This window comes from Pelophylax lessonae, assembly GCF_965119305.1.
Source record: "Pelophylax lessonae genome assembly, chromosome: 1".
NCBI classification, from domain to species: domain Eukaryota; kingdom Metazoa; phylum Chordata; class Amphibia; order Anura; family Ranidae; genus Pelophylax; species Pelophylax lessonae.
The window spans coordinates 237196082-237220836 of NC_138768.1; the positions used below are offsets into that span (position 1 = coordinate 237196082).

The 24755-nt window shown below is 42.7% G+C and overlaps 1 protein-coding gene across 1 annotated transcript in view; it reads right to left on the reverse strand.

Moving 5' to 3' along the window:
* Window positions 1-24755, reverse strand: part of NCOR2 (nuclear receptor corepressor 2) — a 737979-nt gene that overhangs the window by 304051 nt on the left and 409173 nt on the right. Inside the window, exons 13-14 of the mRNA XM_082255577.1 lie at window positions 3266-3320; window positions 1157-1255 (exon numbers count right to left, since the gene is read on the reverse strand). Coding sequence (XP_082111703.1) covers window positions 1157-1255; window positions 3266-3320 — 154 coding nt within the window. The remainder of the gene's footprint in view (window positions 1-1156; window positions 1256-3265; window positions 3321-24755) is intronic.

The window sequence follows — 24755 nt, forward strand, 5'->3', positions numbered from 1 at the left end:
TTCAAGACTGGCATATTATACTCCCTTCCTTTCCAGGGTATTTTTTAGTGCTGTGATAATTTGACTTACAATTATTCGATCAGGTAACAATCTACCAAAAGTTTTTATATCCTTTTTTTGGGACAGATAAAGCAGTCTTTTGGTGTTTTTTTAACCAATTTGTTTTATTTTTACTATAACCAAAATACTTAAAAATGTTGAAAAAACAACTTCTTTCCTTACGTTCTACTATAAAACCTATCAAATAAAATGTCAGGATACTACAAACACTACCAAAATAACCTATTTTTGGAAAGTGGACATCCTAGGGTCCTTTTTTTGCCACAATTTTTTGGAAAGAATCATACTGATATTTAGGTGGTTAAGGTGCGGTTAGACTTTTAAAGCCATCTACTGAAGCCAAGTACAAGTCTTCTGTTATTAGTCAAAGAAATTTCACGAAGGGTGACATTGCACTGCATGCAATAGGTGGATGTCAAACACAAAACATGTTAAGCCACCTCTAATACACATCACACAATGGTCAGCAGAACTTTAAACACCCTTCCCCCCCCCAAAAAACAATCCCTCATTATTTTAGATTGTAAGCTCTAATGAGCAGGGCCTTCTGATTCCTCCTGTATTGAATTGTATTGTAACTATACAGTTTGCCCTAATGCTGTTGGTGCTATAAAAATTGTGTATAATAATAATTGGTAGTCTGTGGCCCTTTAAGACCCTACTCCCAGCTCCATTTTCAATTGCTCATTCATTGCTGTAGCTGGAGGATTTAATGACGGGATTAATTTATTGAATCGCTTTCTGGTGAAGGTTATGTAACAAGAACAATTCCGTTATCTTTTATTCACATCCCTGAGTGTGGCAATGCTGAAGTACATTGTATATTCTGATACATTTCAAGGGTAATTATATATATTTTTTTTTAACAGAGAAACCTAGGCTGGCACACAAGGGCACATGAGCAAGGACGTATGGGTAGGTCTATCCATCACAATAGGAGTGCTTCCTGGAAGTTTAGTCACAACAGCCAGTGGTAAAGCAGTTAAAATGTGGCCTCCAAAATAGCCCACTAATTACTTTTGAAAACAGTCTCTGTTCGGATATTTATGGGAGAATCAGGTTTTACTTCAAGAAGGGAAAAAAAATAATGCCTTACCTGATTCTTTCCTCTGCGTCGGTAATTCCTTCGTACAAGACTTTTGTAGTTCTCATTCTTTTTGGTCAGGTAGTAGAAAAGAACACAATCCGACACAGTCTGTGAAACAGAGAGAATGCCCACAAAAATAATATATGTTAGTACATTAGTGCCAACACTAAACCATTTTAATTTACCACTAAAATATGAATATATATACCTAAGTTAAGCTGTTAAAGTGATATTAAAGGAATATTATAAACATGACATACTTACTTACTCTGTGCAATGATTTGGACAGAGCCATCCCGATCCTCGTCTTCTCAGCTATTTCACTGGTGGCCTCTCCCCCTTACCAAGTGCCTCCATAGCAAGCATAGCTTGCTATGGGGGCACTCCTGCGTGCTCGATCCCAGGCCACCTCTGTGTGCCCATAAGACACAGAGTGTGGCTCAGCCCTGCCCCCTCCTTACTGGCTGTGATTGACAGCAGCAGGAGCCAATGGCTCTTGATTTTGTGTCTCAACCAATTAGGGAGGGACCTGGGAGAGCCGCTGGTATAGTTCACATCACTGGATCAAGATGGGGCTCAGGTAGGAATTAGGGGGGGATGCTGCAGACAGATGTTTTTTTTTACCTGCATGCATAGAATGCATTAAGGTTAAAAAACGTTCAGCCTTTACAACCACTTTAACTTGCTTACAATGTATCCTTGCATTACAGCACAGAAAACTACTACATATAATGTGAACCGTGTAATTTCATGTTTGTTACTTTCACTACTCTTCAATAAACTTGGAAAAAAAAAAGAAAAATAAAACTAAAAATATGTCTGCTTTTATTTAGACATTGATATAACAGATGTCTTTTCTTTAAATTATTATATTCTATGATAATAACCATTAAACTTTTTTTCAGAAATAGCAGACATACAGTTCCACAATACTGGTACATATATTCTGAATTACTGCAGAACATATAACTGTAGGCTCAAAAGTAAGACTGTAAGAATAACGAAAATGCATAACCAGAATGTAACCAGCATTTTAAAATAATCAGTAGACACAAACATATATACCTGAAAGGGGAAGGAAACCCAAAAATAAAAATATAAATTTCAGCTGATCAGTCCCTAGATGTTGTGGCTGCATTAGTTTTCCTTTTTAAGGCTTTTTTGCTTTATTTTTACCTGGGGATCCTGGTTTGTTTTTAGATTTAACAACACTTTAAGTAATATGTAAAGCTCAACTTTCAGAAAAGTTGACTTTGACTATGCTCCAACTCATGAATTTGTGCCTGATTTTATATATGGAGTGCAATTTGTTTTTTTTCTGTAAATAGTACTGCCTAAAAACAATGAACCTAGTTTAATACAAAGAAGAAAATAAATCAGCAAAACTGTAGTTGTCACCTATATCAATTAATTCACTTTTATTGTCCTGAAAAATCAAACAAAAAAAATAAAAAAATCTGCTGGTTGCCATGGGCACTAATTCCAATTTTACACATACTCTTTTGTTCTGGAGTAGTCATTAATCAGTCCTAATATAAAAGAAAATCAAAGGAATAAAGTTGACATTTAATAAAACTGTAAAACTAGACTTGATCATTGCTAATGATCTTTGATCCAAAAACTACCATTTAAGTCTACAATAAAAAAAGGTTGATTTAACGTAAAAATATGTTCATTCATATTCCTGACACGTGCCTGCTGTACCATGTACTAGTCATGTTAAAAGGATTCTGTTTTCTTCGTATTGCTTCCTTTGTGTGAAATACCTGGTGATCCTGCCAGTCCCCCTGGGCTAGCTAGTTGTACTCAATTTGATCTATTGGATTGACTTGTGTACAACCAGCTAACCCAGGGGGATTGGCATGATTTTTCCCGAACGATTAGTGCTGCTGGCTATAGCTATACAATAGCTATAGCTGTATAGCTATAGCTATACAATAGCTCGGTAGAGTGATTCCCCCCCCCCATCCACATCAAATGTGAAACCCACTGGTTGAACGGAAAATAAAAAGGATCATGTATGGCCGTCCTAAGAAAAACATACAGCATGTAACAAAAATGTTTCTTAGACAAGTATAAAAAATTAATATTTGGAAAAAAAAAAATTAATATTAGTACCTTTCTTTCCAAGAATGAAGCAATGAACACAAAGTTCTTTGGTTGCTGGATAAATCTGTAATGAGAGAAACAGAACAGCTTAGACTTAACAGCATAATAAATTCTTAATTCTCACCACCCTACATGTCACATTAGTATCAAACAGCAGAATGTCCTTCTCATACTCCAGTACAGTGCCGACATCATGTCACCAAGCTACAAATGGATAATTTGCACTATCAGTATGCAAACAGATTTGATATATGCAATGGAGCCTTAGATAAAAAAAAAAAAAAAAGTTTGTCCTGAGAAAGAATGGATTGCAGATGTTGACCTCCTCTTTTGAAAATACTAGTTTTCTGGCTGTCTGATCTAATGACATGTTTTTTCTGAGTCAGTGATCTGGAACAAGTATGCCGAGCAGGATTTGCAACTTCATTCTGCTTTCCTAATCTACATGCTTCTTCTGATTCAGTGCTTTCTAAGAAGAGGTAGCCAGACAAAAATCACATGTGGTGTTTGGATTATTACCTGAATTTTAACTATTTTAGAGAAGTATTTAACAAGCCAAGTATAATTTTATAAATTGGTTTTCCAAAGATGCCACAAAGGGAATGTAGAGTTAAAAAGGTATGTATTCATAAAAGTGATCTACACAACTGTTGCTGCTCTTAAAATCTTGTTTATTGCAGAAACCAAAGTGTACAGGTCAGAATAAAGTGAGCTGACGCATTTCAGCCTACACAGCTTTAGTCATAACTAATACAACATGAATCCACAGAATAAATAGTAACAAAGAAAAGAGGCTCCGCCTAACCACTGTCTCATTAAACAAATAGTAGTAGCATCAAGACAGCTGATATGGTATATGCAGAGCCCATATGAGAACCAACTTTGTTAACAGGCAAATATAATTGGACACACACAAAACATGCAATTAAAAACATGGTATATATCAATATAATGTATGACCTAATGACTGCATGTTATTTCATAACAGAGGGGAGTACAAAGACAAAAAACTTTAGAACGATCAACTCTCATATAGAAAGCCACGAGAAGAGGACAGGATAATTCAACGTAAATGTAGATCTAAAGCCCAGCTCAAATTTAACCCTTGTGGTGCTCGTTTTCAGTTTGAAAATCCAACATGCCTCCCTACCTAAAAGCTCTCTCTCTAGAGTAGGTAGTTACAAAAGTAGCCGGTGTATCTCCTCTTGCCTCCCCCAAACCCCTAACCTGATTCTTAGGTTTAGAAATGTCCACTAAAAGGTTCATTTTCCTGGCTCTAACACCTGCTGGTTAGGAGAGCTATTGTAACCTCTCTCAACAAGCGTGTAGTCATGTTCTGGCAGTTTTTCTAGAGTTAAAATGGTGTAGAGAGACTGGTTTGGGACCAAAAGGCATTAAAGAATTAATATGAGAGGTGTGTACGGATGTACAGAGCGGCAGACATGCTAGAGCTGAGCTCCCGCTATCCTAATTGTGATCCTCAGATCCCCTGCAATACCGATAGAGGCTGCACTTATCTTTATTGTAGTGTCTAGCTTATGGCTCTCTGTGGCTCCAGCAATTCCTTCTAAGAGCCCAAGTAAGCAGCCACCCTCAGCTTCTGCCACGAGGCCGGAAACCATTTTGGCTGCTAAGCTGCAGGTGGCTAGCAGACCTAGACATGGAAAGTGTAGGGATCCAACATGCTGCCACAGCTGCTCCAGTTCCGGCCCAGCAAGATAGCATGACCACGATACTTGCAGCTATAGAACGCAGCAAGACATCCCTGCTGGTCAGGATGGGCCAGCTCACAGAGGAGTGTAATCTCACTAGAAATGATCTGGATAAAATCAGAGGCTGCCTAACAGAATCACAACTGTTTACAACTGAGGATGTCACAGTCACAGCCCAACACGCAAACTTTATAGACGACCTACAGTGCATGGATAAAGCCCTGGTTGCCAAGTCTGCCCATGTGAAAAATAGGCTTTGCCGTATTAAAGTACGAGTCCTCGGTCTTCAGGAGGGGTCAGAGGGAGAAAACCCAGCAGAGTGTGCGGAGTCCTTCTTTAAAGACTTGCTCCATCTGACGGATGTCTCTCCCACCTACTTTGTAGAGAGAGCCCACCGCAGGGTCCCAACTGGACGTCCTTTACCTGGGAAGACAGTGCATCTCTTCCTGGTCAGATTCCTGAACTATCGGGGCTGTGTCCGGATCTTATCGGAGGCATGCAAACATCCTGAGCTGCGCCATGGTAATAGTTCTATCCTTGTTTCCTGACTTCTCGGCGAAACTACAGCGAAAGAGGAAAACGATCACAGATGTCTGACGCCGCCTTCGTGAGAACATGAAATACAGTATGCTGTGTCTGAGCCACCTGCAAGTCCAATACGGGGGCATCGTCCACTTTTTTGACACCCCAATGGAAGCAGATGGTTGGTTGTCCACGGTGCTGTAAGATGCCCCTGTTCCTGCTTAGCTTAGATCTTTGTTCTTTTTCCCTTTTACTACACACTTCTCCATACATAGCTGTGACTATTGGTACATTCAACCTGTTTGCTCCTAAGGTTCTCTGGCAGAGGGGCCTCGTCAGAGTTGCTGTCTCAAGTACTCCTCATCCTGCCTCACTAATAGCACCCTACATGTCAGAGTGGTCCTCTGGCCGCTAATCTAAAAGGGCATGGTCCTTTATCCTGTTTAGATTAAAAGCAGGCTGACATTGCCTCTCCTGGCCCATGACACCGATGTTCCTAATTGCACACATTCCTACTTTTTTCAGATTTCTATCGTCCTATCATTGGGAGCTATCCTGTTTAGACACCATATGGACACGTGACTTGTTACCCCTGTAATAGTGGCTATTTTGAGTACTTCTTTTTTTTTATTGTTTTTTGTGTTTGCTTTATTGTTTCTTCTCAGCGGATGGATGACGCCTGTGGTGGAGTCCTTCCCCTAGCATCGAAATACACGGAAGAGGAAACAAACCTAGACTCTAGTTCGGGTAATAAACTGACTTAGCACAAAAATAAGTAAAATCTCCTGCGCTCAAGTGCTGCGTTAAAGTGACGGCTGTATTGCTGACATCTAGGCTCTTGCCGCCCTCTCAGGACGATGGGTATCCATATGGCCTGAAAACATAGAAAACAAGAGAAGGGCGCACTGACCTAGACCCAGGGCCAACCTATGTGGGAGGTCCTGTCTACTCCGTTATGCTATATATATTTCTAGCAAGTCATTTGAGATCATGGCTCTGATCAAGAGGGTTCTCCCTTGAAACGCGTCAGCCGGATCAGCACGGATGGCTTTCAGTCCTCCTGCTTTACTGAAAAGCATCTTTGTCCTGGAGGTCTTCTTATTGCAAAATTAGTTTTTACATGCATATTTTCAGCATACGTTTTGGGAGTATAATGTATGGAAATTATTTTAATCTTCCAATAAATGTCTTATGATATTGCACTAGGTCGGTGCGCCCTTCTCTTGTTTTCTATACTAAACTGACTTAGCCAGTTAAGTTGGGAATTTGCTAGTCATTAGGGTAATTCTTATGTCTGGTTTAGCTTGTAGTAACTTACCTGCTGGGACACTCCACATTATCTGGTTACTTCTTGCTTGTTTTACACATTGTGATCTATTTTTGCATAACTCTTTCACTGCTTATGATCCCTCGAAATACTTATGGTTGCCAATGATGGCGGTAGACCCCAGAAGGTGGTCTCTGTCATTATAACTAACACACGTTGATCTCATGGAACATATGGGGTCTCAACAATAAATCTAAACGTTTTTTATTCAAATACCTGAACTCCAATAAATAACACATACTGTCCTTTCAGAAAACTCATCTTACAGGCAATAAGGTTTTGGCGATGCTTAGATCCTGGGTAAAACAGGCATTTCACGCCACCTATTCCTCATATGCCCTGGGAGTGGCGATATTAGTTAACAAATAAAGGATGGTGAATCTATGCGCTACCACTAGAAATAGAGGAGGGAACTAGGAGTAGACAGCGGTATAGTGGAGCACCCGGACCTTGCTGCTAATTCCTTAGTGTCACCACATACAGAATCAGAGTAAATCAAAGATGAATCAGCGCAAAGTATTCCTGCTGGATGAACCACAATCAATCTAGTCAAAAATGACTAAAAAGTATTGGAGACTAACAGAATGTACTTGCTCCACACATACAAGTGTTAAATGATAAATGTATCCACAATAAAATGAAAACAAGTGAAAATAACAGGTAGTGAAAAAATTCAATATGTGCCCTCTGAAGGGTGAACCGCTGGGTAGTGTGTAAAATAGTGAAAATCTAATAAGTGAACTAAATACAAGAACGTGAAAACACACGCCCTCTGAAAAGTGAACCTCTACAAGAGATGAGGTGAAAAAAGAAATATACAAGAAATTCAGAGTATAAAATAAATATTCACAGCTGATGTGGAAATAAAATGAAGCAAAAGAGAAAATTATATATATAAAAAAATGTCCAATGCAAAAGTGTTGCTTTATAAGAAAAGCAAGGGTGATTAAATCATCCGTGAGTGACTCCTGTGCCCCAAAGAAACCAAGGGGTAGTGATGACACAAATTATTAAATAAATGTCCATATAAAATACATAAGGTGAAGTGAAGGGAAAGTGCTTCAGATGACGCCCCAGTGCAGGTGACTTTCGTGAGCTAAAGAATCTACACAAGTGTGTAATGGCCACTCACCTCCATTCACACTCAAATGAGCGTTTTCAGGTGTATGTGGTCACCCTGTAGACCCTCTTACTCCAATCTCGGATCGGTCAGAACTCCTCCAATCTAAAGTGGATGTACTGGAATGAGGCGATGTCTTTCTTTCTAATAGCCTCCAATCAGCCTCCGATGTATAGGGAAAGCTTTACTGGATGTATTTCCTAGTGGCCTCCAGGCAATGGGGGTAATCAGATGTTTCCTGGAATGTACGTATTCTCAGACAGAAAGGATAAAGGGGACCCTCATAGTGTAGTATGTAAACACAGCTTTAATTAAATCAAAAGAATTGCACTTACAATTGAGTAGTATAAAATCAGCATTGGTGGTAGTACAGCGTCCCGCTGTTTGCAGTCTTTTCCTATACTTCCGGTCTCGGCCGTAGACCGGAAGTGACGTCACCACGGCTATCCCTGACTTGTTGCGTCACAAACACATGTGACTTTTTCAAAGCATTTATCATTTAACACTTGTATGTGTGGAGCAAGTACATTCTGTTAGTCTCCAATACTTTTTAGTCATTTTTGACTAGATTGATTGTGGTTCATCCAGCAGGAACACTTTGCGCTGATTCATCTTTGATTTACTCTGATATTAGTTAACAAGTCTCTTCCATGCAAGGTGGAAGGATTTATCACAGACCAAGACCATTATGTTATACTACTTTTAGAGATACATGTGGTCCTATGGGCTTTTTTTGAATATATACCTGCCCCCACCAGTTGATACACAATTTATGGGAAATTGGCTCCCTACGAAACTACACATGTCCTGTTTGGTGGGGACTTTAATTTTTTTCTTGACCCAGTTCTCGACACCTCAAACCCACAAAGAACAGCTAATCAGGATCTGCTGCAATGGGCACATACTTTTGCTCTTACAGAACTTGGAGATAAAAGCATGCAGATACTAAAGCCTTTTCCCATTTATCGGACCCACTTAGATCAAGCTCTCACATTGATCTTGCATTTAGTAGTTCTCCTGTTTTATTAAAGATATCTGACGCCTCCTATCTTCCAGCAGATATAGCAGATCACTCACCTTTGGAGGTATGTTGTACCATTAGTGAGCAGAGAAATCAAGGTGCATGGAGATTGGCACCTGGTTGGGTACAAACCGAGAAAGTAAATGAGCTACTTTCCCCTCAGATTGACTCCTACTGGTCCATCAATGCAGACTCTGCCCCCAGGTAATGGTGCAGGAAGCGTTTAACCTCCTTAGCAGTAATCCCGAGCGTGACTCGGGGTTGGTTTTTCATATCAGGAGCGGTAACCCCGAGTCACGCTCGGGGTGGATTGCAGAGAGAGCAGCGGTGTTCTCTTACCTTATCCTGGCGATCCAGCGATGATCTCTCATTGCTGTGACCGCCAGCCGAGAGTCCCGCCGCTCCTCCGTCGCTCTGATCACTTCCTAGTTCCGTTCCCTGCAGCAGCAATGCTGCATGGGAGTAGAACTAGGGAGGGAAATTCAAAAAAAAAAAAAAAAACGTTGCACAAAACACATTTTATATATTATATATATATATATATATGCATATATATATATATATATATATATATATATATATATATATATATATATATATATATATATATATATATATATATACACACACACACACACACCGGTATATATATATTGTAACAGGAAGTCAGCTAAATCTGGGAATGTAGTCACAGGAAGGAGATACATTTCCACCTGACTTAGAAAGTCCATTAATTAATTTAGGGTGTTGGCTACAGAGCTAGCCAGCAGGAAGTTGAAAGGCCTTCACCTGTTCAGAATGAGGGAGTTAAGGCTCTATAATTTGTTCAGAGAAATTCCTATTGTTTGCTGCCTCCAGAAGCTGTGTCCTGAAGCCATGTGGGCTGGGAGCAGGAGGACAGTCAGCGTGTGCCTCCCGACAGGATGTGTGGGCCTGGGAGAAGACCCCCCGGAGTGATGTGTGCCCGGGACGGTAACCAAGGGTGAATACGTCTCAAAGGTGAGAAGACGAACTGTTGATGTGAAAGAAACAAAAGGACTGTGTTGCCCTGTGAAGCTATTATAAAAGGACTATTGAGTGTCCGCTGTAGGACAAGGAAGTCTGCCCGACGGTAGGTTGGAGACAGACACTTAGGCAGGTTCCAGTTGTGAGAAGGTAGCCGCCCACAGAGGCAAGGATTTATTTTCTGTTTTATTTTATTTTGGATGTTTTGCTGCATACAGCCTGGTGAAGAAAACACCATTTAATAAACCACACTGTTTGTTTGCAAGCACTTGTCGGCTACCTCTCTGGGAAAACGAACAGGGGTCACTTTGAAGAAATGTGTGACAGCCTGTTGTCTCAATTGGAAAATCCTCTGCACAGCATCTTAGAGCAAGCAAAGCTCAAGAAGGAAGATCATTCCCTTTTACAACAAAAAGTCAATGATTGTGTACAGCTGTATGGAGAGGCAACTCAAGTCACAGAGGGATGTCAAGAGTCCCTACTTGGAACAAAGCTTAGTGAAGCAAAGGTTCTCAAAGTTTTGTGGAAAACATTTATGGATTGCAGAGAGAGGCGTCTTAAGAATGTTGAAGACATTAAGACTAGCCCAATTGAGTTGCCTATGGATCACGGACCTCCATGGTGGATTGGACAGACGGTTATGAGGGACAAGCTGTCTGACATTTATGAGAAAGCGGTCAATGAAGATGACAGAAACGAGAAGGAGCAAAATGATGCCAAAAATGCAGTTGAAGAATGTGTATATGAGATGAGAGACAAACTGTGTGGCATTTATGAGAAATCCGTCAATGAAGATGACAAAACAGTTTCATCCGGAAGCTTGAGGATAATAGGAGGCTTATCAGTGAGTCAGCAGTGCTTGACACATGCGTGCCTGGAAATCTGTGTCCCAACCCTAGGGTTGAAACAAGAGGGGGGGGTATGTAACAGGAAGTCAGCTAAATCTGGGAATGTAGTCACAGGAAGGAGATACATTTCCACCTGACTTAGAAAGTCCATTAATTAATTTAGGGTGTTGGCTACAGAGCTAGCCAGCAGGAAGTTGAAAGGCCTTCACCTGTTCAGAATGAGGGAGTTAAGGCTCTATAATTTGTTCAGAGAAATTCCTATTGTTTGCTGCCTCCAGAAGCTGTGTCCTGAAGCCATGTGGGCTGGGAGCAGGAGGACAGTCAGCGTGTGCCTCCCGACAGGATGTGTGGGCCTGGGAGAAGACCCCCCGGAGTGATGTGTGCCCGGGGGGTCTTCTCCCAGGCCCACACATCCTATCGGGAGGCACACGCTGACTGTCCTCCTGCTCCCAGCCCACATGGCTTCAGGACACAGCTTCTGGAGGCAGCAAACAATAGGAATTTCTCTGAACAAATTATAGAGCCTTAACTCCCTCATTCTGAACAGGTGAAGGCCTTTCAACTTCCTGCTGGCTAGCTCTGTAGCCAACACCCTAAATTAATTAATGGACTTTCTAAGTCAGGTGGAAATGTATCTCCTTCCTGTGACTACATTCCCAGATTTAGCTGACTTCCTGTTACAATATATATATATATATATATATATATATATAATATATAATGCATGAATTATAATCTAATCAATAATATAATTTTATTATATATATTATATATTAAATAATAAAATAATATTATTGATTCGATTATAATTCACGTGTTTGTGTTTCAAATTTATCACATCTGGGATGTCTACTAGACTCTTGTTTTGGTCAGGTTTAAGTCAGTAATTACTAAGAATTGTAGGCCTATAATACATAACGCCAAATTTCCATGAAAAGAATTGTACCGCTTTTGGTATGTAATTCCTGACATAATCATACCGCCAGGGAGGTTAAGGCAACAATGCATGGAGAATACATCTCAGCAATCAAAGCTACCTGGAATGACTACGTCGCTCAGACGGCACATTTGGAAAAGTGTGAAGCTGTAGCCGCCTTGGCCTTTGCCACAGAGCCCACATCAGATGCTTAGTCAACTGGGAAAAATCCCAAATCCTTATTGATTCCCAAGCTCGACATATCCCTTCCATTGGCTTGGACTCCCTCCCTTCCATTTGCTTGGACTACGATACCTGGGTATCACTATCACAACGAATGTATCGGACTTTAGTAGGTTAAATCTCTACCCTCAGCTAGCCATGATCAAACCCAGACTGAAGGCTTGGGATAATTTGCCCTTATCACTTATTGGTAAAATAAATGTTTTAAAAAAAGAAAATACTGCCTGTATTGTTATACGTCATTTGCCATTTCCCAACCTGGACACCAAAAAAACTTTTTAGGAAATTTTTGAATCCATAATTACTCCCTTTTTATGAAACTCTGACATCTGTAAGTTTAGCAAATCAACTCTTCGTAGGCCGTGGATGCAGGGTGGCCTGGCGTGCCCCAACCCCAACAATATTTCTATGCAGCACTTCTCATGCACACTCATAACTGGATTTCTGACGATTCTAATGCCTTGGTGGTCCTGGAGGAAGCACATCTCGGGTTATAGGAGTCGTAGAGGAACCTATTGTGTAGAGGTACTCGAGCTCCATTTTCTCTGACACTCTCTATGAAGGCAGTAGTCCAAGCATGGCAATTTGTTGGTGTGTCACCGCTCTGATGATCCCAACAGATGGTCCTCTACCACCCCCCTTAGGCTTAATCCACTCCTCTCTGAATTCTATTCCATCCCAGATCCTGTGGTGTGGGCAGGGAAGGGGATTAAAACATTAGACCACATTTGTGTAGGAAATACTTTAATGATCTTTGATGGCTTAAAACATAGATAAACCCTCTAATTCCCATCTCTTCCTTTACTTACAACTCAGACATGCCTTTTCCACTCAATTCGATACTCAGGGTCCAACCCTCATTTAGGAAAATTTAGAAACTCTATTGATGGAAGATCCCCTAGACAAATTCTTATCTAATATATATATAAAGCACTCTCACCATCGGTCCACTTTGGTCTGAAAGGCCTCCACTCCAAATGGTGGGCAGATGTCCCTGATATAGATGCAGAGGATTAGGAAGACATATGGGAATACCCCTTCCAACAACTGGTATAAGCCAAAGATCACCTAATCCATTTTAAACTAGTTCACAGAGCAACACCTAAACAAAATCTACCCTGGTTCTTATCCCCATTGTTGGAAATGTATCGAAATCCTGGCCGACTTCAAACATGAGTTTTGGTCATGTCCCAAGGTGCGAGGGTTTTGGAGTAAAGTTACTCATTTAATCTCATCCTTAATTACTATCACAATCACACTGACTTTGGAAGTGTGCTTGCTTGGCCTAGTGGGTTCCCTGTCTTTCCAGCTACCAAGACCCTTATAGGCTTACTGCTGTTTAATGCAAGGAAAGCCATAGTGCTTAAATGGAAGTTGAAAGAGGCACCACCATTCATTTTTAGAAGTCCCTTATAAAAGGCCGCAAATTCCTCACGGGGTTTCCCAACCAATTTTGGTAAGGTGTGGAATATCTGGATGAAATCCCTTCATACAAATAAAACCTAAGATGTGTATCTCTTTGTGTGGACCCTCTTTCATAAATTGTCTGGAGCTCTAAGTTCTCTAAATCAGAATCTTCCTTTATATACCTTATACCTGTCTTGATGTTGTTTTATGGGCATGGTCATGTACTAAGTTTTTCAACCTGAAGATAGTAGGTTGAGTGTGCCTGCCTGCATGGACAAGGTTAATAACTCCTTCCTCTTGGTGGAAACGAGCAAACCAGTTTTATCTTTATCTTTGTTTTATTGTTTTCTTCTTTTTCTGTTAATTGTAGATATGCGATATGTGCTTTATCTCGATGTTAGTTGAAGCCGGGGAATGCCCAGAGGCTCTGTTTTGTTAAATCTCCCAATTTTAAAAATAAATAGAATAAAAAAAAAAAAAAAGAATTAACATGATGCACTGGCAAACTATGTACAGTAAATAGTCAATGTGCATGTCAGATAAGAATCTATTGATAACAAGACCCATTGCAAATGAATGCTTAAATAGTTGTAAAAGCAGGTTTATCTTAATGCATGCTTTGCATTAAGATAAAAAAAATCTTCTGTGTGCAGCAGCCCCCCTTATAATTAGCTGAGCCCCATGTCAATCCAGCGATGTGCACAAGTGCCTCAGCACTCTTCCTCCTGATTGGCTGAGACACGGCAGCAGAGCAATTGGCTCCCACTGCTTTTATTAAAAGTCAGTTAACCAATGAGGAAAGAGAGGGGGCGGGGCCAGACCATAGCTCCGTGTCTTAATGGACACACAGAGCTACAGCTTGGCTCAGGTGCCCCCACAGCAAGTTGCTTGCTGTGGGGGCACTCGACAGGAGGGAGGGGCCAGGAACGCCAGCAAGAGACCCAAGAAGGGGAGGATTGGGGCTGCTCTGATCAAAGCCACTGCACAGAGCAGGTAAGTATAACAAGTTTGTCATTTAAAAAAAAAACGACTTTAGTATCACTTTAACTGCAGTGCATGTTTCATTTTATTAAATTATAATGGCTTACTCCTGGACTGTAAAAACTGATCACTAGCTAATAGAAATCATATTGCTTATTTGCTACTTAGTCTAGTAACCTTTGTATGGCTTTAAAATTAAACCATTTGAATATAGATAACATTGAATAAAACCAACCAGATGTACTTCTTATTTTTCTTTCCCAGAGAATTAAAGGAAATTAAACCTATTAATTGCTTTGGATGGTAATACCACTTCAGCCCACGTTTTCACAAATCAGACCTAGAATATAGTTCAGCTTTGAAATGTGCATTTCAAACTCTGTCGGGCTGGGATTGTTACAGTGTAATCAGTGATAGCAATCACTTATTAAGGCCCCTTTCACACTTGTGCGACTTGTCCTGCGACTTAGGACTGCAAAGTCACGTCACATCACAAGTCATACCCCATGATTTCCAATGAGTACCGTTCATATCTGTGCGACTTCAAGGGGCCCAAAATGATAACATTTTGCAATGCATTTTACAAAAAAAAAGCAATACAAAGGATGGCAAATCAAGTTAGAATACAATGTGAAATACTAAAAAATTACAAGATAATCTCACTTATAAACGTAGATCTTAAAATCATGGCGAAAGTGTTAGCTAACAGACTTAACACCTTTTTGGCGGATTATATACATCCGGACCAAGCTGGCTTCGTACCCGGTAGGCAAGCGCCTGACCTGACGAGACGCGCGATTGATGTCATATCGGCCCTTCAATCCAATTGGGATGGCTTGGGTAGCAGGAGGGGCATGCTACTGTCCCTAGACCTTCACAAGGCGTTCGATTCCCTGTCCTGGGACTACCTTCTACAGACATTAGAGCGCTTCGGTTTCGGGAGTAACTTTCTCACCCTCATTCGCACGCTATACGACGACCCCATAGCGAGACTATCGATTAAGGGTTATGGATCTTCCTTTTTGGACGTCCGTAGGGGTACCCGTCAGGGGTGTCCCCTGTCTCCGTTGTTATTTATTTTAGCCTTGGAACCGTTGGCCATTAAGTTACGCCTCAACCCGGATGTCCGGGGTATACAATGCGGGGGTATTGAACATAAGTGTGCTCTATTTGCAGACGATATCCTACTGTACATTTCGTCCCCCCTTGTCTCGATTCCCAACCTGCTCCGAGACCTGGAGAAGTTTGCGTCCATTTCTGGACTTAAGGTTAACCCCTCCAAGTCGCAGGCTCTAAACCTAACGTTAGATGGGGCCACTTTATCTACTCTTAAAGCCAACTTCGCGTTTGCTTGGCAGGAACGATCGCTACCTTACCTAGGGATACACCTCAATACGTCTATAGCCACCCTTTACGCACACAATTACCCACCATTGTACAAGAAAATGAGGGAGGACCTGGCTGCTTGGACAGCCAACCCCCCGTCATGGTTCGGAAGGTTGAATTCGGTTAAGATGAATATTCTGCCTCGACTGTTGTATTTATTTTGTACCTTACCTGTGATGCTTAACATGCCTGATCTTAGGGACTTCCAGGGGACAGTTCTCCGGTTCATTTGGGGGGACAAGAGGCCCAGAGTCAATAGGCGCACTCTTTTCACCCCGAAGCTGAGAGGGGGTCTGGGGGTCCCGGACTTGGGCAAGTACTACTATGCGGCCCAATTGGCTCACCTGATTCGCTTCCACTCCCGGGACCCTCTCCCCATCTGGATGCAAATGGAGGCGGCCCATCTGCGGGTCCCCATTCATCATGCGATGTGGCTACGGGCCAGAGACAGGCCGGGCATACTCTGTCCCACCCCGTCTCTCTCCCTGGGTCTTTGGGATAGGTTGTCGGGCAGGCATGCCTTCCGATCCCCCCATGCCCCATTGGCGCCCCTGCTGGGCAACCCCTTGTTCCCACCGGGCCTATCCCCTTCAGCGTTTGAGTGGTGGACAAACAAGGGGTTCCTCAGGCTGGCAGATCTATGCGACCATCGGGGCCTACTCACTAAAGCTCAACTACGAGAAAACCATTCCCTCCCTGAGGGAGAGTGCTATCGTTATGCCCAGATATCCCATTTTGTTGCCTCCCTTAAACGTACCAGTGATATCACCACCTCCACTCAGATGGAGAACCTCTGCCGAACGTTGGATAAACAAAAGAGTTACATATCCACGATTTATAATATATTGCAGAGTGAGGACACTAAACTGTCCTACATGCAGCGTTGGGAGGAAGACCTAGACGAGAACCTGGACCGGGCTGATTGGAACGCTCTAGCACAGTATAATTCTAAATCCATTCTTAACACCTCCCTAATAGAAGCTAACTACAAGGTTTTCTTGAGATGGTACATGGTCCCGGTCAGGCTGGCTGCAGCGGTTCGCACTGCGTCTCCCAACTGTTTTCGGGGATGTGGTCTGGCAGGCACGGTACTCCATACTTGGTGGACCTGCTCTAAGGTGCGCCGATTCTGGATTCGTGTTTATAATTTCATTTATTCACTGACGCAAGTCAACTTGACCAAGGACCCCCTGCAAGCTCTCCTGGGTAAACCGATAGCGGGGATTGCTAAGCATAAAAAAACGCCTTATAGCTTTCGTGTTTATAGCGGCTAAAATTACAATTGCACGATCCTGGCGCACCTTAAAGCCAAGCTGTCTTGGATTATGATAAATGAAAGAATGGTAGCCTTATTGAATGATAAGATGAAATTATTTGACAAGACCTGGGACCCGTGGATCCGCTACTTGGCCGGCCCCTCTTAGGGGGGTTTTTCCGGCTCCCTACTACTACCGGACCGCACGCTCCGGGGACTCATCCCCTGGGAGGGTGCTGGACCTGGATGTCGACTTCTTCCCCTCTTACCCAGCCGCTGACGCTTTCCCTGTCTTCCCTTCTCTCTTTCTCTACTCCTTCTTTTCTCTCGCAGTGTATTAATGGCGGGATGTCGTATTTCGTAGTCAGGTCCATTGGACTGTGGGTGGGGGTCGGGGTCCGCTTCCCCCTGGGGGCGCAGTATGTTCCCGTAGGGGGCGCCCGGGGGGGGGGGTCCTGGACGGCCCGCTCCTTTAGGCGCTGAGGTGATCGATCAGTGCCTGCTTCACACTGGTTTGACTACCATTGTTATTATTGTTTGGTTTTTAGACTCCTGCTATCCACAATACTTACTTGTGCACATTTAATGTTTTATGTACCATGTGCTCCATGTTGTTTTCAATATCTATGGTTGGGCCATTTTGGCTCGTTATACACTGTTGTACTTTTTCTAAAAACTCAATAAAAATTATTGAAAATTAAAATGACAAGATAGAAGAAACTCATCCAAATGAAGGTCCTGAGCTGTGACATGTCCCAGAAGGTTGTGGGCAGGGGTGGGGGAGCAAACTCCTGCTTGGGAAGGGTACCTGTCAGAAAACATCCAAACTCCTAAGAAAACCCCAAAACACATAATCTGGCCAATATGCTGGTTACTGACATGCCCAGGGTTAATACACATGCATAGGATTGGAGGTCGTACTCATCTGGTTATGTCTGATTCTTGGCTGTAGACATATTAAGATATGTTAAGCCATTAAAACACTTTTCAAGGTGGCTGTAGCTCATGAGAAGAAAAATCTTGAAATCAGCAACAAAGATCGTGTCTAGGTGATTCTCATTTTTAGTCTGTTTTTGTAATATGATTAATTGTACACTGGACAGAGCTCCTTTACACCGCTGAGCAGCAGTATCATTAGCTAAGCTATGTTACTTGTTTAAACTACATAGAGTACTGGCCCCGGTCAACAAAGGCAATTATTTAAGTATGACACATATGGTTCTTTTTAGTCCAGGTTTCAGGGGACCAGAAATCACATTAACAGAACTAGGCCCTATCAAATGTGCAGGCATTGTGAAAGTCACAACGAACGCACTGTACTCCATAGAAAAAGTGCACGTTCACTCCACACATTCTGGAATGTTCCTTCAGGCTGGGTTCACACGTTTCTGTTTTGGTGCATTGCGTTAAAGTATGGATTACAAAGAATGCACCAAGAGCCGCAGCTCCAACGCACATGTTGCAGCGCAACACAAAGCATGGTAATGCACCACCGTGTGTTGTGGTGCACTGGTTGTTTTTTTTTTTTTTTTTTTTTTTAGGACATTTTAGTGCATTATTAGCACTGTTTGAATGGGCTGCCTTTGGGAATGTACGTCAACATGTAAACTTTAGTATAATCCTCAGAGAACTCCAAGAACAAGTATTAAAATAGAATACCAAACTATATGACGCCCCTCAAGATTCTTATTTCGGGGGACACCCCCCTACCTCATGCCCTATCCCAGCTCTATTTCATACTTTCGGAACCCCCAGTTGACTTTGTTCTCCCGGGACTCTTGAAGTGGGAGGGGGAACTACAGAGGACTTTCCCAGCGACCCAGCGCACAAATATTATTCGGTTCTCTTTGCGCTCCTCGATCTGCACGCGTCTCCAGGAGACCAACTACAAATTGATGATGCATTGGTATTACACCCCAGCTCGGATAGCCGGCTTCTTTCCCGAGGCATCGGACAGATGCTGGCGTTGCCTTGGAGACCGAGGTACCATGCTCCATGTGTTTTGGAGCTGTCCCCGGCTGCAGAGTTTCTGGTCTGACGTACGGAAAATATCCCAAAATGTGACTGATGTTGTCCTCCAGGACGACCCTGCTTTCTTTTTGCTGCACTGTACGACCATCCCCCCGCAGCGTTATAAGAAATCGGTCCTGCGCCACCTCCTCAACGCAGCTAAGGGGTGCATTGGATTGTGTTGGATTGTGTTGGAAATCTACGACCCCTCCTTCGATACTGCTTTGGCTGTCCAGAGTTAAGCAAATGAATGATTTCGAGGACCTGGTGATGACCTCGCAGGGCAGGAGAGAACAATACAGGGCGACTTGGGGATGTTGGAATATGTTCATCCTTTCGGATGAGGGCAGGGCCTTACAGGATGCCGCCTGAGCCTCAAACACTGTGAACTCGGATCCACCCGGAACCCCCCATACTCCCCTCCTTTTTCTGTCATCCATGCGGGTGCTAGGCCCTAAACACAAGACAGTTTGACCAGCCAGTCACTTTGTCCCTGATCACCATTACACTACTCACAGTGTTGTCAGACCAGTGTAGCCAGCACAAGTGTTCCTGATCTCTGTCAAGCCTGTGACAATGTCACTAGAGCAGTACAGCCAGCAGCAATGTTCGCTAGCCAGACTAGTGCCACTGTCACCAAAGCCACAACAGTGTCCCTAAACTCCCCCACATCAGCAGAGTGTCACCAGAGCCAGCAACAGCATTCCTGATCATCGCCACACCAGGGCAATGTTGCCTGTACTAACCCTGGCCTGGTTATTGACCGCATTTCTGCCTTCTGTCTAGATTGATCTTTTGCCTGTTTATCGACCATGTCTGCCTGCGATCTGAACTGAACCATCTGCACATCCTGCTGAATACATTCCTGAGAGACACCAGTCTCTGCCATCCCTTAGTGATCAACTGCACTACTGGAACCACAGAAACTCTTTTGTCCACCATTTGTTCTGCCTCCAGGCCAGTGAACATGGCATTCCTGTGGGCAGCCATGTATCAGTAGGCTAGGCTTGTTTGGCTTTTAGGAATGGGGACTGCCATATGTGACGCTGTACTAAACTACAACCCCAATTCCAAAAAAAGTTGGGATGCTGTGTAAAATTTACATAAAAAACAACAACATGGCCTCATAATAGAAGAGTCTGGGTATTTAACTAGCCTTCCTGCAGTCAAGACCCTTCTCCAACAGAAAACATTTGGCACATCTTGAAACGAAAAATATGACAAAAAAGACTGCTGAGCAGTTTGAATCCTATATCAGAGCCAAGAATGGGACAACAGTCCTCTCCCAAAAATCCAGCAACTGGTCTCTTCAGTTCCCAGACATTTACAGAATGTTGCCAAAAGAAGAGAGGATGCTACACCATAGTAAACATGGCTCTGTCCCAACTTTTTTGAGATGTGCTGTTGCCATCAATTTCAAAATTACCCTATTTTTTTTTCTTAAAATGGTACATTCACTCAGTTTAAACATTTGATATATTTTCCATTTTCTGAAGGGTGAAAGAAATTCCGTGCTTATGGACAAAAGAATGGGCTGCAGCCAACCTCAAAATATAGTCCAAAGACTATATCAATGAATGTGGGAAAGGTGAGGTGAGATGGCGCTGCCTGATTATGTGCAAGTGGTATAGAAAAAAGTTAATTTAATTGTCACAAAGTAAAGTGCTATTGTGCTGGCTTGAATAATGACGTGCAATCCATGGTATAGGGTATAAGTGTATAAAAAGGTTTAAAACAAGTTTAGAGAGCACTCTCCCCAAATATGTGCTCAAAGTGATGTGTGCAATAAATGGTTAAATAAGTTAATAAACAGAAACCTGTATGCCAGTGAGAGAGTAATAATGGTGTTTCACAAATTTAAAAATTATAATCTAAAGTAATCTGATTAAAAATGTGCTCAGAAAATAAGTACAATAAATAAATAAATTGATGTGCAAAAAAAACTGTGTGCCAATAAAAGAGATTAAGATGATAATGGTGATCACACAATTAAAGCAATATAATAGTCCAAAAAAAAAAAAAAAGATAAGCAGTCCATACAGTGCTATAAAATTAAAAAATGTGATAATCCGCCAAAGGGTGACAAACAGTCTTTAAAGGTGCTATGAAGTGAAGCAGATATATCAATCAATTGGTGATATTCCAAGTGATCCAAGTGCTGGGTGAGAAAAACCAGTGCACCCCTCCAATTTCTCCCGCACTCACCATCTGGAAAATGGTCGCAGAGGAATCGGACAACGCTTTGCGAGGTCCATCCATGAGCACAAATAGAGAGTCTGACTTATTGAAGGACTTTATAGCTGTCTGGTACACCCTAATTGCCCGGACCACATCCAAGGCATGCAAGGCAATTTCCTTTGGATGTTTAGGCCTGGGACACAGGGAAGGCAACACAATGTCTTCATTCAAAGGAAAGACAAAGACCACTTTAGAAAGGAATGATGGACAGGGGCGAAGCACCACCTTATTCTTGTAAATCACCAGATAAGTTGGACAGGATAACGCCGCCGGTTCCGACACTGCGCGCGATAGCCACAAAAAAGGCCACCTTCTGGGACAGTGTACGCAGGTGAATCTCTAGAATATTTTCAAAGGGGGATTCTGTAAAGCTGAAAGCACTAAAGTAAGATCCCAAGGCAGCAACAGAGCCTGCACTGGAGGAACCAAACGTTGCACACCCTGAAGAAAAGTATGCACCAGGGAGTGTGTGGCCAAAAGTCTTTGGAAAAAGAATGCCAAGGCCGATACCTGGCCCTTGATGGTGTTCCAAGGCCAATTTCTGTTCAACCCCCCCCCCCCCCCCCGTTAAAAAAAAGTTAAGATCCAAGCCCCCGAGAAGGAGCGAGGATGAACCCCAAGAGACTCACACCATGCAATGTACGTCTTCCACGTACAATGGTAGATCTTCCTAGAAGTAGATTTCCTAGTTTTTTTGTTTCCAATAATTTTTATTACAATTTTAAGCACATTACAGTACAAAAACGTATAATTTAACTTTTTCAGGTAGTCATCAAAATGAGGATGCATTTACCAAAGTGATCAGAGGCCCAAATTGGCTGCACAAAATATCAGGTTTAGCAATCGGGCTCTACCTATTAGCATGACCATTTCTCCAGGTATCAATCACTAGGTACTGAAAAAAAATCAGCGAATAGTAATCAAGTGACATTACAGCAAAATGTCGGTCACATGTATTTCCAGAATATAGTAGTATAACATTAGCATCTAGAATGGATCCTGATATCGTAACCCAATGACAGCAAAAAAGCAGTCCCCACATGAAAAAAAACAGCCTTCTCCCAGCTCCTGCATGAAAAGAGTCCCCACTGCTTGCGCTACACTTTTAGTGTAGCACCAGTCTTACGGGCTGGACTGGGCTGGGTGGCAGGGCCTAGGAGGCAAATCAGTCTGGCTCCCCCTTATAGCTGCCGAACTGCTGCCAGTATGATAATACTGGCCGGCGGCCAATGACTGGCCTGACGTTTGGAAAGATCAGTGGTTGCACTTAATACAACTGGTGGCCAATACTAGTAAGTGTGGCACTGGCAGCAGGTCTTAGCAGCTTAATGCTCCGCCTACCCTCCTCTGCAGCATACCGGGCTTTTGTAGTCTTCTGGATGAGAAGTAAAGCTTGAACATATACTTTTTCTGCTCATGCTTTTTGAAACCTGCAGATTTGTCTTAGGTTTTTCTCTATAGGGACATCTTAATGCCAGTTAATCCTGTTTTATTTAGCAAAATGTATTGTAATTAAACATACACAGGTAAAAGATCTTTCAGTCTGTGTGTTGACATATTTTGGGGTCATTTTTGGCCTTACTGAGTCTGAATGCTTTGACTAATAACCTGGTTTGTAAATGTCACATGACCACCTTCAAATGGAACTTTAGTTGGGTAGGTCCCCATCCCCAGGGTTCCGCTTGGGAAAAGTGGCACTGACAGCCAAGAGCAGTACCTGTGTTGTCAGCTCAGCATTGTATGTTCAATAATTCACAAATATGGATTTAACCCAACCATATCTGCTGGCCCGATGTGATGTCATTTAGGGGTAATTTAGTAGGTGAATATGAGCACTTCCACCACTGGATGTGATTTTGTTAACACTTAGCACTGGCATTTGTTCTGACATCAGTTTGAGATGTTGCAGTGATCATTCAGAATTCATTGACAGGTGCACTTGACCTCCTGACCTGCATTTACCAACCTACTTGAAGCAAGCAAAAGCCTCAACACAGCTTAGGGTCCATTCCCACCAGCCGCTGTGTTGGTGAAGCCTAAAGGAGAAGGGGAAGGGGCAGGGGAGTGGTTTGCAGATGACAGCGGGGGGGTCTTAAATGGGAAGGGGTAGGTCCAATTTAAATTAGGGGGTGCACGAGTTTGTCAGGTCTAGGGCAGCACAAAACCTAAATACACCAGTGGGTGTACCCCCCCCCCCCGGCCCCAATCGCCAGTTAGTGCCCTGCCCCACCCTGGGAAAGTGGCCAGATCACCCAAAAAAAATACATCCCGAACGTATGTGGAGGGTGGGCAGGATTAGGGACTTGGCAAAGGGGATGCCTGCGGGAAGGAGGGAAACCCGGGGGTCCGACCATCCCAAGGAGGGGTCAACCCTCTATGGGTAGAGGGTGGACAGCTACTCAACATATCAGGAACCAGGTGGGCAAAGCTCCAGACAGATCCTCCTCTCCATCAAAATGGAGGGCTGTCGGCAAGGAGGAATGCTGCGACTCAGGCTGAGGCCAGGTCGTATGTGACCTCACGAGACGTTTAACTCGCAGGGCCAGCCCCCCGCCCATAGGGCTATGTCGCGGCCGACCTAGCGCGGAGCTGAGGCCTGTGCCCCCTCGCTGGCCACACTGGGGTGACCACTGGATCTGCTTTATCCAGCCCATCGCCCAGTTTGGCAGTTGATAGTAGATCTCACAGGAAAAAATTTCTATCTAAAAATTTTTGCCAGGACCAAAGATCCCAGCAAAGGAACTAGGTCCTTACTACTGACTAGGCAGAAAAAAACTGAGTGACTATAGCAGGAAGAGGGAGTATATTCCCTGGGGCTGCCCGTGGGTGTAGCCAGAATTTTTTTTTTGCCTAGTGTCCTCCTGTAGGGGGCAGCATAACCCAATGGTCAAGGAGCTGTGTCCGTCAATGAACAAAAGAAAAATAAGGGTTTATGAGAGTTGCAAATCATCATTGCATTCAGTTTTTATGCAGATTTTACACAGCCAAACTTTTTTGGAATTAGGATTGTATAATCCTTGACTACTCGTACAGAGGCAACCATTACAGTACATTGTTTTGATTCTATTGGTTGAGCTTTGTGATACACGAGATGCAATGTCCGGTACATAATCGGTCTAAACATTGAAAAAAGTCTCACACAAGTTATATCCCCATACTCAGGAGTAGCAGAATGTGTTTTGGGTGTAATTCAAAGTATGTCCATGCTGTGTGTGAAAAAATTTCCTATAAAATAGAGAATTTTGTTTAAAAAAAATTATAATCATTTTCTTGTTTTTCAAAACTTGTGGCAAAAAATGAAGTCTCTAAAAGACTCACCATGCCTCTTAAAAATAACCTTGGGGTATTTACTCTCCAAAAGTGGTCATTTTATGGGTATTTCTACTGTCCTGGCACTCCAGAAATGTGAAAAGTACGCAGGAAATTAGATGCAAAATGTATGCCTTTAAATAGCCTTTGAGGTTCTCCTTAAATTTTGGGCCTCTCTATGTAATTAGGCTGTGAAAAA